At 35.8% G+C, this 14,609-nt stretch overlaps 2 protein-coding genes across 5 annotated transcripts in view; one reads left to right on the plus strand and one right to left on the minus strand.

The window, feature by feature from the left end:
- The window catches only part of LOC116179842 (cation-independent mannose-6-phosphate receptor-like), a 46,063-nt gene extending 39,423 nt beyond the window's left edge, over positions 1-6,640 (plus strand). For all 3 annotated transcript variants that reach the window (XM_031499692.1, XM_031499694.1, XM_031499693.1), the window contains one exon: positions 5,958-6,640. In XM_031499692.1, the coding sequence (XP_031355552.1) occupies positions 5,958-5,972 (15 nt within the window). In that variant the 3' untranslated portion in view covers positions 5,973-6,640. The remainder of the gene's footprint in view (positions 1-5,957) is intronic.
- Positions 6,641-9,279: 2,639 nt separating this feature from the next.
- LOC116177837 (anaphase-promoting complex subunit 1) overlaps positions 9,280-14,609 on the minus strand; it is a 28,474-nt gene continuing 23,144 nt past the window's right edge. For both annotated transcript variants that reach the window (XM_031496967.1, XM_031496966.1), the window contains exons 15-18: positions 11,002-11,125; positions 10,265-10,951; positions 9,891-10,218; positions 9,280-9,703 (exon numbers count right to left, since the gene is read on the minus strand). In XM_031496967.1, the coding sequence (XP_031352827.1) occupies positions 9,314-9,703; positions 9,891-10,218; positions 10,265-10,951; positions 11,002-11,125 (1,529 nt within the window). In that variant the 3' untranslated portion in view covers positions 9,280-9,313. The remainder of the gene's footprint in view (positions 9,704-9,890; positions 10,219-10,264; positions 10,952-11,001; positions 11,126-14,609) is intronic.

The following is a 14,609-nucleotide window of genomic DNA, read 5'->3' on the forward strand; positions in this document are numbered from 1 at the left end:
TCCCTCCCGCTTCCGCCCACATAGTTACCAGGTAACCTTTGAAATAAAATAACCTTGAGTGGCGACAACTTATCATAATGCGCCATATTGGAGCTAAAAAATTGATTGTAGGATCAATTTGCCTTGTCATGTCAAATTGTGACCATAGAATAATAAATGTCAGTTTCATTTAAGTAAAGATTCTCGTTCAAAACTAACGGCGCAGAAACGATCGTTTAAAGCTTTGCAGAACAACCTATGGGAAAACCACTGCCTCCCAAATTCAAAAAGATATATGGAAAACGGTATAATAAGTATAAAACATGGTGCAATATCCAAAATGTACAGATAAAGGTAACCGCTAATCATTAAATTGTATTTGACATTTCAGTGTCTTTTGTCACTTCTTGTCCCTTGGCGCGTGTTTCTCCTTCTGGAATAAAAAGTATTACTTTACCCCCTTAAATGGAAGACAAAAAACGTTGATCTAGTCCATGGAGTACAAGAGATCAATATTCTTTGTGCTTCAGCAATCATCAATGTTAAAGTCACTAGATATAGAAAGTACCGCAATCATCCGCCATTTTTGGGCAAATTTGCTGCCCACTTAAAAAAAGTGACAAATAAAATCTGAATAGCTGTAATTTTTTATAACCTAACTTCATAGTGCTGTCATGTTTTATAAAAATATATACAGATATCTCCAAACCGGTGGAACAATCCCTAACATTAAAGTTACTAGAATCTGGTAACTTCCGCCATTTTTGGGCAAAAACACGATACACTTACGGTCTATTCAGTATATCTTCCGTTGCACGTCATTGCCTGAAGAAAACGACGTACCAACGTAAATTTACTTTCGTTTATTAAGCAACACATTAAGCTTGTAGTTTATTTTGGCCGCAACAATTGGTAGCATTTCGCTATGTTGTCGCGTTTAAATTGGTAAATTTGACAGGTTGCTTTTGGTTTACTTTTCGTTTGATTTGATTTTGATTATTTTCTACGTCTTTCGCTGTGCATTGGTTTGAAGAGTAATTACTGAAGAATTTTGATAACCCGTCAGTAATTGTGTTCGATAACGGGAAAACAGACAACATTAAAGTGTGGTTAGGAGATCATAATGTGCAGTTCTCCGAAAATGATTTTTAAGCCGAACTGTTGAAAAGGTTGCACAGTAAGTACGTTCGCAAATTATTTGGTATTATCTAAATCTTGTTAATACTTTTAGGAATAAATCGGCTAAAATGTACCGCATAACGCATTGACCACTTAGCCGAGCAATACGGTTCCTTCGTTTTACGATTACCACCCTATCATCCCGTTTTTAATCCTATCGAACATATTTGGGGCATAGCGAAAAATTACTACAATCGACACATTGGTAGAGATGGACGAAGCATTGAAAATTGCATAAACATGTGACAAGAAACACTACAACGATAACTTCCGAAACGTGGCGCAATTCAGTTAAGGATACGGAAACTGTAATACACGAGTGGTACGAAAGAGAAAAGCAATTAGATCTTGAAAACGTTGCTACTATTATTATAAACTTTGAACACGAAAGCAGTTCCGATGATTCCGATTAATTTGAATATCATCCATCACATCACATAACCTGTAAAATTTTATATTTAGTACTTTCTCTGTAAAAGAGATGCTACATTTGTACAGTTCATAAGTTATTAAAGTATATTGTATGTATATTGTGGTTCCAATTAACGAAATGAATAATAAAAATTATTTTTATTTTATTTAAGGTGTGGATTGTTCACACAAAGAATGCACTGTCTTGTTGACAAGTGACATAACCTAAATCGTTCAAAACTAGATTTGGCATTATTGCATAGTAATTACGTCACAGAAAATGATGACGTGCAACGGAAGTTATACGGAATAAAGTGTACAACGGTATGCTCTTGCGCATCTAGCGTGACGTCACGTGCGAACAAAACCACAGAATATAGAGCAAAATTACGATGCTTAGATCGACAAATCACAAGGTTAGTTGACAAATCATACTGATTTGTGTAGAGATCCTCGCGTAAGTTATTTCTGGGATTTCGTGATCGTGTGAAATAAACTCTAACCAAAATTGATCCTAAACATGAAATGCGGCTGTTTCAGTAAAAATTATATAATTAATGCGTTATCAAAAGATCTAATCTCTCCTCCGTGTCCCTTTTATTTTGATTTTCATTATTACGCGGTAGTTTTAAAGTAGGTAAAGCATCAGGTTTCAAACATCCGCTGTTTTTAAAAGTAGGTCTAATTAAGAAGTCGTTCCCTTAGCGGTGCTTCAAAACGGCTGGCTTCAAAATGTTCATAACAAATACAGGATATAGGATTAAACAGCAATGGAAAGACTTAAACACACCACTTAATAATAATGTAACACCATTTTTCAAGGTAATTTTGTCCTTACGACGACTTGCAACAATCCATTTTAGAGAAAAGTCTTCAATTTTCGGAAATCGAAAGTACCTATTTTATTTCCACACACAACCTGGCATTTTGGAATTTTCACTAATGATTACTTAGCTATCAACACATTAATGCTTAGCTATCAACAAATTAACGCTATAAAACTCGTAAATACAACTGAAAAGGTGCAAACTGTCACGCGTGACATCTGTACTGGATTTTTCCGTGCGTAAACATTTGAATTTTGGCGCCACACGTTCGCAGGTGACGTAATGCGCAGTAGAAAACGCGTTTGAGAAAAATAATGAGCATACCGTGTGTAAGTGTATCGTGGGCAAAAATCATGCGTTCTCTCTCTAACACACGAGCCCAATGGATTGCGGTACTTTCTATATCTAGTGACTTTACATCAATGTTAAACATTAAACCAATTCAAGCGTATTTATGATCACAATTGCGTTATCCATAACCATAATTGAATTTGCTGCTAAATTTCGGATAAGCTGTTTCTCTAACCAGTTTTCTATCTAAACGCATTAGGTATTTAAACTGTATTCATTTTTAGAAGTTAGCGGTAGAACGTATAGGGAAGCTTTGACCTTCAGTATGATTGGTTAAAATACGAGTCAGTATTACACTGAAACATAAAACGAGTGGCGAATTTTGCAAGATGGTAGTTTCTGTTGCCATCTAAACTGTTGAAGTGTCATTAACTGTTAATGTCAAAGATTTATTTCTGTTTGCAGGGCTGGATATTTCTACTTTACAATTACTTTGTGCCGTTTGATATTTTTCCTGTGTGTACTTATCTTCAAACACAGCGCCATCTACTACCTTCTAATAATGAATACAGTATAGGTCTTCTTTTTACATCAGTTACCAGTAGTAAGGTTAGGCACAGCTTTACATCTAAAAACACTTTAAGTGAATTACATATCTTATAATATCGTAAATCCAAGCTATATGCTCGGCTATATATGCGTCTTTAAAAATCGAGTTTATATAAAACTGGAGACGGAAAACGTAAAATAAAGCAAATACAAGAAGCAAAGTGTAAACTAGTAACGTGAAGCCGGGACCATTGCAGGTGACACTGCTAAAACAGTATAGTAATTATAGCACGGAGTGTACCGCGTCGTTTTGGAGGCTTTCTATTGGCCAGTTTGGAATTTAGCTCCAGTATGGCGACCGTAACCAACGACCAATCAAAAATGAGATGCCCTGTTGTCGCCACTGTCCCTATAAAGTCACTGTAGGCGTGACTAAACGCCATGGAAACTCACAGTATACTAGTGTAGTACGTGTAGTATACTCTTAGACCATATAGTACATGGACTGCTAATTGTAACTAAAATATGGTCAAGGACATCGCCTGGGTATGCGAGTTTCAGGGTAAACGAGTCTGTCCGAAGTTGTCCGATTAGACACGATTTGAGACTGTCAACCTATAAATTAACAAACGTCAATTAATTAATCGCCTAGATATCCCAAAAAAAGCAGACTTATTCTTATTTGAGGACGTATAGTAAATAATGAAGAGTATTTAAAGCTTCCCGTACTACGCGGTTACTATAAAGCTGCTCTTTAAGCGATCCTAGTGGTGTTTACACGACTTTAGTTTACCCTGAGATTCACATACCCACGACTACAGTGCCCTCTATTCGTGACCATCCATTTTGTATTGAAAGCATAGGGCGAATAGCAGTCCATGTACTATATGGTCTAAGAGTATACTACTGAAAAAAAGTACCACTTTCCAGACGATTTTTTTATAAAAAAAGTCCTGTAAATTGATAACTATGCAAAAAAAGAAATTGGTATCACGCTTTACAAACTAAAACGGTATGCACAGCAGGGACCACATACTTTGCTTACTCATGAGAGCTTCAAATTAGATAGGTAATGACATTCACACAATCTGATGATGTTACAAAAAGTATAGTAAGCACCTTGCTGATCCGGACCTTGTTAATTCAACCACAATCTGAACAAATTTAGGATAATCTGAATTCTCCCACCAAAACCTGCGGACGGGCGTAATGCGACCAGAGATGTGATATTTACATTTAGAACGGTTGTTATGCTCCAAGGCAAATTATTCATTCTCATGTGTAAAGCCCGCTTGACATGGAGCAATAAAAATTGCAATTGCATGCAAGTTGCAAGAAAAATTGCGAAAGGCATGCGCAGTTCAAAGCCAGCTGATCAATTGCTGCAAGAGACTTGCATGCAATTTTTATAGGACTGGTGCTATTCTTCTTGCATGAATCGTGCAATTCTAGGGATAAATCTAGTTGTTTTTGTGTCACCAACCTAGTAAAATACAGAAGCGGCAACTATGATGCTGAGAGACGCACTCATTACTTGTTTTTATTAATCTTATTTATTTTTGTAATTTTTATGTTTCTTCAAGCAATCAAAATTTAATTTTCATTTGAGGTTAACTACTTTGTTGACAAATCCATATGTTTCTTCTGTTGGCAGACATGTGGCAATTGAAATAGAATTGCACCATGTCAAATACCATGCAATGCTTATTGCATGCAAGGATTTGACCTTGCAATTTCTTTCTGCAAGTTCTTGCGCGTTGTATTGGTCCATGTCAAGCGGCCTTAACGTTTATTTCTCAACAAATTATTCAAAATATGGTTTTCGAACAATTCACTAATCTGAACAACCTTTGGTCCCAATTAGTTTGGATTAGCAAGGTCTTGTTATGTATAGATTAATTATCTAGGACCTTATTAGGAATTGTAAGCTTTGCATAACACGGTACAGGTAGTAAGAGCAAAAGAAAGTCGCAAACTGTGATACAAGTAAATTAGTTTATGCACCGTTGCTTTTACTGCTGATGTACAAAGTGCGAAGACTCCATGTTTGAGATTCGAACCATCCACCTAATTTGAATGAACTGGTTATTAAATGAAAGCACTTCTTTGTTGAGATGTAACAAAAATTTCTGAGTGCAACAAACTGCCCTTTTTTTGGTTTTCAGAACTATAGCTAACTTTAGACTCATAAAATGAATGATGATGATCAAATATCTTAAAAAAACAAAATAAATAAAAAATAAACAAAGTAAGTAGAAGACAATGTTATTGTGAAAATTTATTTATTATATTAATAATATCAGTAAAATAATCAGACTACTTTAAATATCATAATTCTATTACTTCTACTTCTAGTACAAGGGAATAGATTAATGTGATTGCTTTCATTAATTTGATCAAATCTGTGCTACTTCTCGCTTAAATCAATCTTTGAACAAATTGGCGCGTTTTGAGTTCTTGAGTAAATCAAAGCACAACGCACAAACAGACTTGCGTGTATCACAATTTGCAGTTCAATATTGCTATAGAGTTTGGTATTCTAGCACAGAGCACTCTCCTGATTTTTCAAACTGTCCCTTTCTTTATTTTTTATTGATTGAGTTAGAGGTTTAACATAGATGATATTGCATTGTTTAAATTGTGGTAGTCACTTTAGTAGCTTTATAAACTGCCCTTTGTATTGATCTTGTTCCTAACTTAATCTTGCACTGTCTGTTACAGAACGCAGAACTGTAAGCAGAATATAATAGTACCAGCTCACTCGTCGAACCAAAAAAGCGTTAATTTATTGAAGCAGCCAAACGAATTGTTATGTGCAGTATGTGATATAAATGTTGATGTTTCATCATCATAACGCCCAGTTGTATAATATATGATTAAAATCTCTTTGCGAGCTAACCACAAATTGAAGGACCAATTATGTTTACTATTCTTTAATTAATTTGCAGGAAATTTCCTTTTTCTTTGTGAACTGGACATATTACATTTATTTATATATCAATTTGATTCATTGCTTTTTATTTTTGGAAAGAATGAAATTGTTTAGTTTTTTTACATATTGTTTTGGAAATTAGTATACGATGTCAAATTTGCCCATATCCAGTTCACATTCACATCATTCACATTTGTTGTATTGGAATATCGCTATGGACTGTACGGATCTGTGATCACCATTTCAAAAAGGTAACGTTTTTAAATTGGAAAAATTTACGAAACATAGCATTACATTTGAGAAGTATTATTAAATTTTAGAATATTCTTTTGTGCATTTTGATTTTAATGTTAATATAGTTCCTGATATTGTCTTGACTGAATAGAGTATATTATGATTATAGTTTGAAAATTTAATGTTCAAGTTTTTATGTTTATACATTTTTGTTAGTAATATAAAAGCACTATAACTATGGGTTGTTTTTTTCTGTGACATTCATTTTTTTAAACTTTGTATTAAAAAAAAGTTAAACTATAAGCAGGATGTCAAAATGTTGAGAAATGTTTCTTAAAAGTATCAAAGAAGCTTAAATGACCTGAAGCTAGTTGTGCGTAGTAGCACTATCATCAGGTGGGGACTTTTTTTTACGACATAGGCAAGTGGTATCAGATACTGTTCTTCCACTGAACATTGATTTATAAAGTTTATAAAAATGTATCTGGATTACGATAGGAGCGCCTTACCTCGCTAACTAGAATTGTTCGACCCTTGCATGTCATCCACAAAGTATATGTGCCATCTCGTCGTCTACAAGATAGTGAAGCAGAAGGGCTTCCATGACGACTATGGGGTTGTCCGCAAAGCACCCGCGTAAGCAAGGCCCGCTAGCTTCTGCACATGATTAAGAAGCGTTGTGCTTGTGGAGAGTCTATGATTCTGGGTCACCAAGAGACTAGTTACTACAGTCTCTGGGGTCACCAAACAATTGCTCCGCCACAGAAATTGGCTCTAATCACGGCAGTTATACACTGCCTTTTTTTTGGTTTTGAGGCCCAAAAAAAATTCTCACATCGACCCGGAAAAAAAATTTTCTTATAGAACGTGGCCTGTAGAATCCATAATTTCAAACAGTTCCAAGATTGGGCTACTAGTTCACAAGTTACAGCCCTTTGAATTTTTTTCGAAATTGGTTTCTAGTCTATAACTTTTGATTGAGAAGTCTGATCGAAAAAGTAGGAACTGTTTTGGATTCTACGCACCAAAATTAGTAAGAAAAAGTGTTTTCCCGAGAAATTTTGGTACAGTCGATTTTTGGTAAAAAAGGAAGGTTATACACTGCGTTTTTTTGAGGCGGGAAAAAGAATTGTCTCAGATCGACCCGGAAAAAAAATTTCCTTATAGAACGTGGCCTGTAGAAACCCATAATTTCAAACAGTTCCAAGATTGGGCTACCAGTCCAAAAGTTACAGCCCTTTGAATTTTCTTTCGAAATTGGTTTCTAGTCTATAACTTTTGATTGAGAAGTCTGATCGAAAAAGTACGAATTGTTTTGGATTCTACCCACCAAAATTAATAAGAAAAAGTGTTTTCCCGAGAAATTTTGGTGCAGTCGATTTTTGGTAAAAAAGGAAGGTTATACACTGCCTTTTTTTGAGCCCCGAAAAAAAAATTGTCTCAGATCGCCCCGGAAAAAAATTTTCTTATAGAATGTGGCCTGTAGAATCCATAATTTCAAACAGTTCCAAGATTGGGCTACTAGTTCAAAAGTTACAGCCCTTTGAATTTTCTTTTGAAATTGGTTTCTAGTCTATAACTTTTGATTGAGAAGTCTGATCGAAAAAGTACGAATTGATTTGGATTCTACGCACGCAAATTAATAAGAAAAAGTGTTTTCCCGAGAAATTTTGGTGTAGTCGATTTTTGGTAAAAAAGGAAGGTTATACACTGCCTTTTTTTGAGCCCCGAAAAAAAAATTGTCTCAAATCGACCCGGAAAAAAAATTTTCTTATAGAATGTGGCCTGTAGAATCCATAATTTCAAACAGTTCCAAGATTGGGCTACTAGTTCAAAAGTTACAGCGCTTTGAATTTTCTTTCGAAATTGGTTTCTAGTCTATAACTTTTGATTGAGAAGTCTGATCGAAAAAGTACGAATTGTTTTGGATTCTACGCACCAAAATTAATAAGAAAAAGTGTTTTTCCGAGAAATTTTGGTGCAGTCGATTTTTGGTAAAAAAGGAAGGTTATACACTGCCTTTTTTTGAGGCCCGAAAAAAAATTGTCTCAGATTGACCCGGAAAAAAAAATTTCTTATAGAACGTGGCCTGCAGAATCCATAATTTCAAACAGTTCCAAGATTGGGTTACTAGTTCAAAAGTTCTTCTTCACTTTACAATTATTTTGTGGGATTCCTGCAGCAGACTAAATGCTCAATGACCCCGTAGGGTCAAACCGAGGAGCTCAGCCGCTGTAGAGGTTTATGGTTATTTACTCTTTGGTACAGAACTAAAATGCTTGGATCAGCGTGACCGTAGAAATGTATAACTACCTGAAATGCCGGCTTCTAGCAGCAGACTAAATGTCGGTCTGTCAAGAACTTCCGGCTATTTGCCTGCCGACAGACCGAGTTATTTGTGCAGCTGACGTCAAGAGCTTTAATTTGGTACCACATATGACCTACTTTTCTTAAAAGTAATGATTTCTTATGAAATATACAAATAAACAATTGAATTTGTTTACCTTCCGGCTAAATGCGGTCCGACAGACCGAGCGTTTCGTGTATGGTCACCTCTAATATTTGTTCATGTATACGTTTTATGCTGCTATTTGAATGGTAATGGTTTGCGTCGCGGGCTCTTAGACTATTTGGTTTGTCTATAGTGTATAAAGTCAAGGAAAGGAAACCGCACCTGCCCTCAACAAGGTTTGTAAATGGTGTGCCATGAATGTAATGAGACATGATGAAAAACCAAACCCACTATACATTTACAAAATATCCATGCCAGAACCCTGATTCGAACCAGGGACAATCGGTACAGGGGTGTGGAACTTCTACTCAACTGTTTTGTGATAGAAATATAAGGAATTTAATTTGATTTAAACTATTACAACAAAGTCTTTACCACTTTAATATAGTATAAACATTTCTACTTTGTGTATCCTAATATATTCAGTATCTTTGTAATTGTTAGTGCAGAACATCGTCTTGTAGATAAATAACTTAGTACTTCAATAATCTCCGAACAATTCTGCAAATGTTGCAAATCATGCGGTATATCGTAGAATGTAATATAACTAACTAATTCCGTTTCTTGATCTATTCTATTTGTGTGGCCTCCCATTACATAGTTTGCAATTTCGCCTTTAACCACAGATTCATACTCTCCCATTAATTCCATAAGCTCTTGATGTAAAGACAACATTACCTCGCAGGAAAGAAGATGAGTTGTAAGCGAATTTTCGAGAACTTGTTGCGCTATGAGCTTAAACTGCCAAAGTTGTGATGTGCTGGTTGTATTTCGAAAGTCTTGGATTGTCTTCAAAAGAAAAAAATTTATTAATCCCACAGTAATTCACAATCATTCAAGTTGCAATCCTTTTCAATAGACACTGAATCTGCCACTTAATGAGTGGATGTCGCAATAGGATGATAAGAGTTTGTAAGGAGTCCAAACTCGTATATATTTAAATGTACAAAGCGTAAATTGTGCCCTTTATACTTACCCTGAGCAACACCATTACAATTGCCAAAATTATTTCTTTGTCTTTAATGACGCACTCGTAGGTGGCCTTTGTTAACAATTTCATAAATTTACTTTCCATTGTCCCAGTTAGATAACTACTGGGACTTAAGAAATTCTCACAAAAAAGACGCATGGCCGTGTCTGATGAGAATGAAGTTATAACTTTAGCTGGAGGATTCCACGGAACCGTTTCAGACTGTGTCAATGTCTTGGCCAATTGAGTGCGAAATCCAAATTTATCCTCTATGTAACTTAAACATCCAGCTCTTTGTTTTACTTCGATAATTCCGCAAGAAGATAGTAATTTTCTAAAAAGTGAAATGGCAATGTAATCACAACGATTTAATTACTTACTCTAGTTGTTCCCAGTTGCGCCCTCGCTCAAATTCCACACGCCAATACCTATCATCTTCCACAGAAACTTTTGACAAGAAATTTAAATCGGGAACAATGCATGGTCCTCTTAAATAAGCGAAGCTGCCATCCAGATTGACGACTTTCAACCTTGCGTAACATATACGGCTTGTACCGACATCTTTGGGAATGATGAGGCGTGGCTCTACTGCTAGTACATACAAATGTCGGAACGCTTGCAAATGATACCTGTTATCACAGCTGTGGGTAGGGAACTTGGGGTAAAAGGCGCAAATTAAAGCGGCTACGCTGGCCGGTGAATTAGATAAAGTGAAACGTCCTCCTCCCAAGAATAACAGACCCAAGGCCATATGTATTGCCATGTGTGATCCATATGTAACAACGGTACTACTGGAAATGCCAACTCTTCGACGTAAATGGCGTACGATACGCATAATCTCCAAATTTCCTGTTCCTGCCATAACCATCGAAGTTGAAACCAGCAATACATTTAAACACGTTTCAATTGTTGGTTTGCCGGCTAATTCCGCAATCGATTTTGATGTTAAGGATATAAACATATGACAATACTGTAGCAAAGCAGTGAAAGCTTCGTAATTGGCAGATCCGGCATATTTTAAACCGATTGCGAAACACGCTCCCGCAATTATATTACAATAAGCTTGACTAAAATTTTAGATTTATTGTTTAGCGTTTGAAGAGCGTATGTTACTTACTTCATGGCTTCATAATCAATATCTGAAGCGCTAGGAGTTACCATACAGAAAGGCCGAATGGTGTCGGGCACTTGACTCTCTATCCAATCTCGATTCGGTCGTATGTCATTCCACATTATTAAACCTATAAACATTCGTCTATCTGACTTCAAATAAATTACCTTAGAGAATGGAATAGTGGGACGACCTTACAAAGAAAAGAGAAGCTACTGACTTGGAAATGAAAATTTCATAGTTCTGGACGCGAAAATCTGAAAGTGGGGCGCAGCACTCGCGGATTGTAAAAGTATCCCATTTTTCATAAAAAGAAAGCTAGGGCCCCTGTTACAAGCACCTACATTTTCGTGGGGCAAAAGAGTATAGGCGCTTGTTTAAGTGAATTATTATATTCAGGCTCAAAGAAATAAAAAACTTTCATTTCACCATAAAAGTTCCAGATGTGTCCCTGAGCTCCAAAAATGAGATAGCTATTTAACCTTCACTAAGAACACATATTGTTATCCCATTATCGGGCACAATTTTCAATTCATACAGCTCAAAATTTCAGGGTAGCTGAATTGTTGAACTCTGGAATCCTATTGTGGGGCAGTGTGAGCATAAATTTAATTTAGCACATTCAGGATGTCGCAAATTCGAGGATTACGACCGTGGTGCGCATTCGGTAGCTGAATCTAACGCTACTTAGAAATTGAAGGAAATCTGAATACTTCGAGAGATAATCGAAAAAAAAAACAAAATCCCTAGTTTGATTTTATTTTTTTGCGAATTTATTTAAAGAAATTTTTTTAAAACAAATGACATTTTTTAAGATAAAAAAAATGCAGGCACGTATTTAAAAAAATAAAGATGATGGCCCTAAACAACTAAAAACTTCAAATTTTCAAATTTTGAAGAAATATTCAGTGTTCCAAAGGAAGTTTTCACCCATCATATGACTTATTTGTTTTTCACATAAGTTTTCACTTCTTTGTTTTTTGTGTGTTATTTGAAATTAAAAATATTTGGAATTAATAAACATTTCCAAATAACCCAGAAATGGTCGCTTTAAACAATACTGCCATCTTTTGTTCGCCATGGAAACCTAGATGGCTGCAATAAAAATATTTTAATGTATAAAATGCAATATTGCAAATAATATTTAATATAAATATATAGGGTTTTACGCTCTTTTAAAAAAACCCAAAATATATAGGGTGATGGTCTGTATGAAGAAAATGTATTTCAGGGAAGTATAAAAAAAGCAAACACCATGTGTAAAAACTGTGTATCACAATGGACTCTACATAAAAAAGATTTTGCCAAACCAATTATCTTTAAAATCAGAAAATTATGGGGCATTAAAGAAAACGACTATCGCCCCCTAGCGGTCAAACAAAAAAGGTCAAATCAAACGATTACAGATAGCTGTTAATTCTGTTTACGCCAGTAATTTTCTCCTTAGAAGTGAGCTCCTAGGTTCACTTTTTTTATCTCTTAACAATAAAGAGTCTTTCCATGCAAAAGTGTCCAATTTGGACACCCTGTACATACAAGGTGTTTTGTGAAAAATTGAACATTTATTATCATGAGAACAAAGGCACCCTCAAGGATTTCAGAATTGACGGAATTGTACTTTTCGATGGTCTAAGACAGGTATTCCTTGCTAAGTAGTTTTCAACTTTACTGTTTTATAATCCTGATTATTTTCTGTTGTTTGAGGTTATTTAAGAAGCTAGAAACAAATACAAATGGAATATTTTGTAAGTGTACTTGCAAGTCTTAGACCCTCTTCAAAAATTTTGCACGGAGTCAAGAGCCACGCAATTTGAAAAGTTACTCAATTCTTAAACTTTGATGTTCACCGCTTTGGTTTAATAAAAATGGGCTTTACAGTCCAAGATCCCAGAGCCACTAGAGACTACTTTTTTTAAATGTGTGATGGAACCGAATTAGCCCGCTAAAATTCGATTTAAATATTCCCGAATCAGAGCCTGGCGCGACGAAAAAGGTCAAGATTGCGCTTTGTTTCGTTTTCGTGGAACACGTGTTTTTTTCTTCTCTGCTCTACTTTGCAATGGGCCATAATTTACAATAAAAGTGTCAAATATTACGCTATGCCAGCTATGCGAGGAAACTTAATGATCCGTATCAACCCGTCTCGGAGCACGTTCAAATTTCGTCTAGGATTTGTTTAAAAAAAAAAGGGGGGAGAATGCGGGAGAAGTATGTGTTTTTGTTGAGACCAGAAGTAAATCTTTACGTTGCGAATAGTGAGTGCAGCTTCGACAATTACAAAGGTGATGTACTCGTTTTTTTTTATCTCTACGTCTATTGCATCCCTCTAATAATGATATGATCGTGTTCGATTATTTGCCAATTTAATGTTATTCTCGTACCGCATGATTATCGCCATTTATAACACATTCTAGATACAAATTGCACTTTTAATTATACTGGTCCTACTGTGAATGACTGACCGATTTACATGTTTTTATTTATATTTAGATACTGTATGTTCTCTTAGGGGCTATATTCAATACAAGTATGCAGAACTACATTTTAATTTATAATTGAATTTATTGCAGCACATTTCGCTTTTGTTTACCTGAATATGTTACTGCGTATTTACAGGGTGCCTCATCTGGGGGCGAGTGACGTACGTTAGGTGGTTGATTGTTACATATTGCACTTGGCATTGTGAATTAATTACTTGATACCAATGTTTGCCACGACATGTTCCTTTGTATTGTTGTAATGTGATAGTACATAAAATTATGCTCCTACTATTTATTTGAACCGGGTGATTATGATTATTAATATTTGGCGGGGTGACTTGTTTCGAATATGTACTGTGCTATATTTGATACCGATAGTATATCTCGATTTGACGTAGCAGAGGCTGGCTAAAGTTCAGAACTGACATACGCAGAGATATATATTTTATGTACTGTTTTTTTGTGTCTTCGAGGGAAGCCATCTTGCCAATATTGCTAATCAATTCGTTTAGTCGATCCCTGTCATGTAGTGACCAAATATTGGTTTTGTGTCAGTCTTTGTTATGCCAGTGCAAATACGTTAACTGTCAACGCCTACATGAATTGTGTATATTTTGTTTATAATTTGGTATGCGTGCGAGTTTGCCGTTGGTTACTCTGTTATTTATGTTATGTCATGACTTATCTTTTGATCGGTTATTGTCAGTACTCATGGTCGAGAGCCTGGAGTTCGGTAATTTATAACCTGGCATTTTAAGACTAGTGGGTTGGACTGGCCTGTATGAATGAAAGAGTTGGGGTCCCGCTAGTCGTACATGGGGCTGCTGGCTAAGCCCGACCTCATTTGTGCAGGGATTCGCTAAAAGCGTGTGGCGTGTTCTCGTTGTGACCTTATGGTTGTGTTAAACAACTATATCCTTCCTATGTGAAAGGCTCTTCTGAGAGGCCAACTCCTAGCGATTTCATACAATGTTGACCAGAGCAACTAATGACTACTCGGTGTGGGATTTGGACTGGCCATCCAATATCCAAACCTACTTATATGAATTCATTGTAATGTTTTAATGAGTGTTTTTGTTATGTGTGTGTAATATTTATTCTTTAGGAATTCCAGTGGACCCTGGGATTCGACAT

Source organism: Photinus pyralis, unplaced genomic scaffold (genome assembly GCF_008802855.1).
Source record: "Photinus pyralis isolate 1611_PpyrPB1 unplaced genomic scaffold, Ppyr1.3 Ppyr1.4_LG8, whole genome shotgun sequence".
Taxonomy (NCBI): domain Eukaryota; kingdom Metazoa; phylum Arthropoda; class Insecta; order Coleoptera; family Lampyridae; genus Photinus; species Photinus pyralis.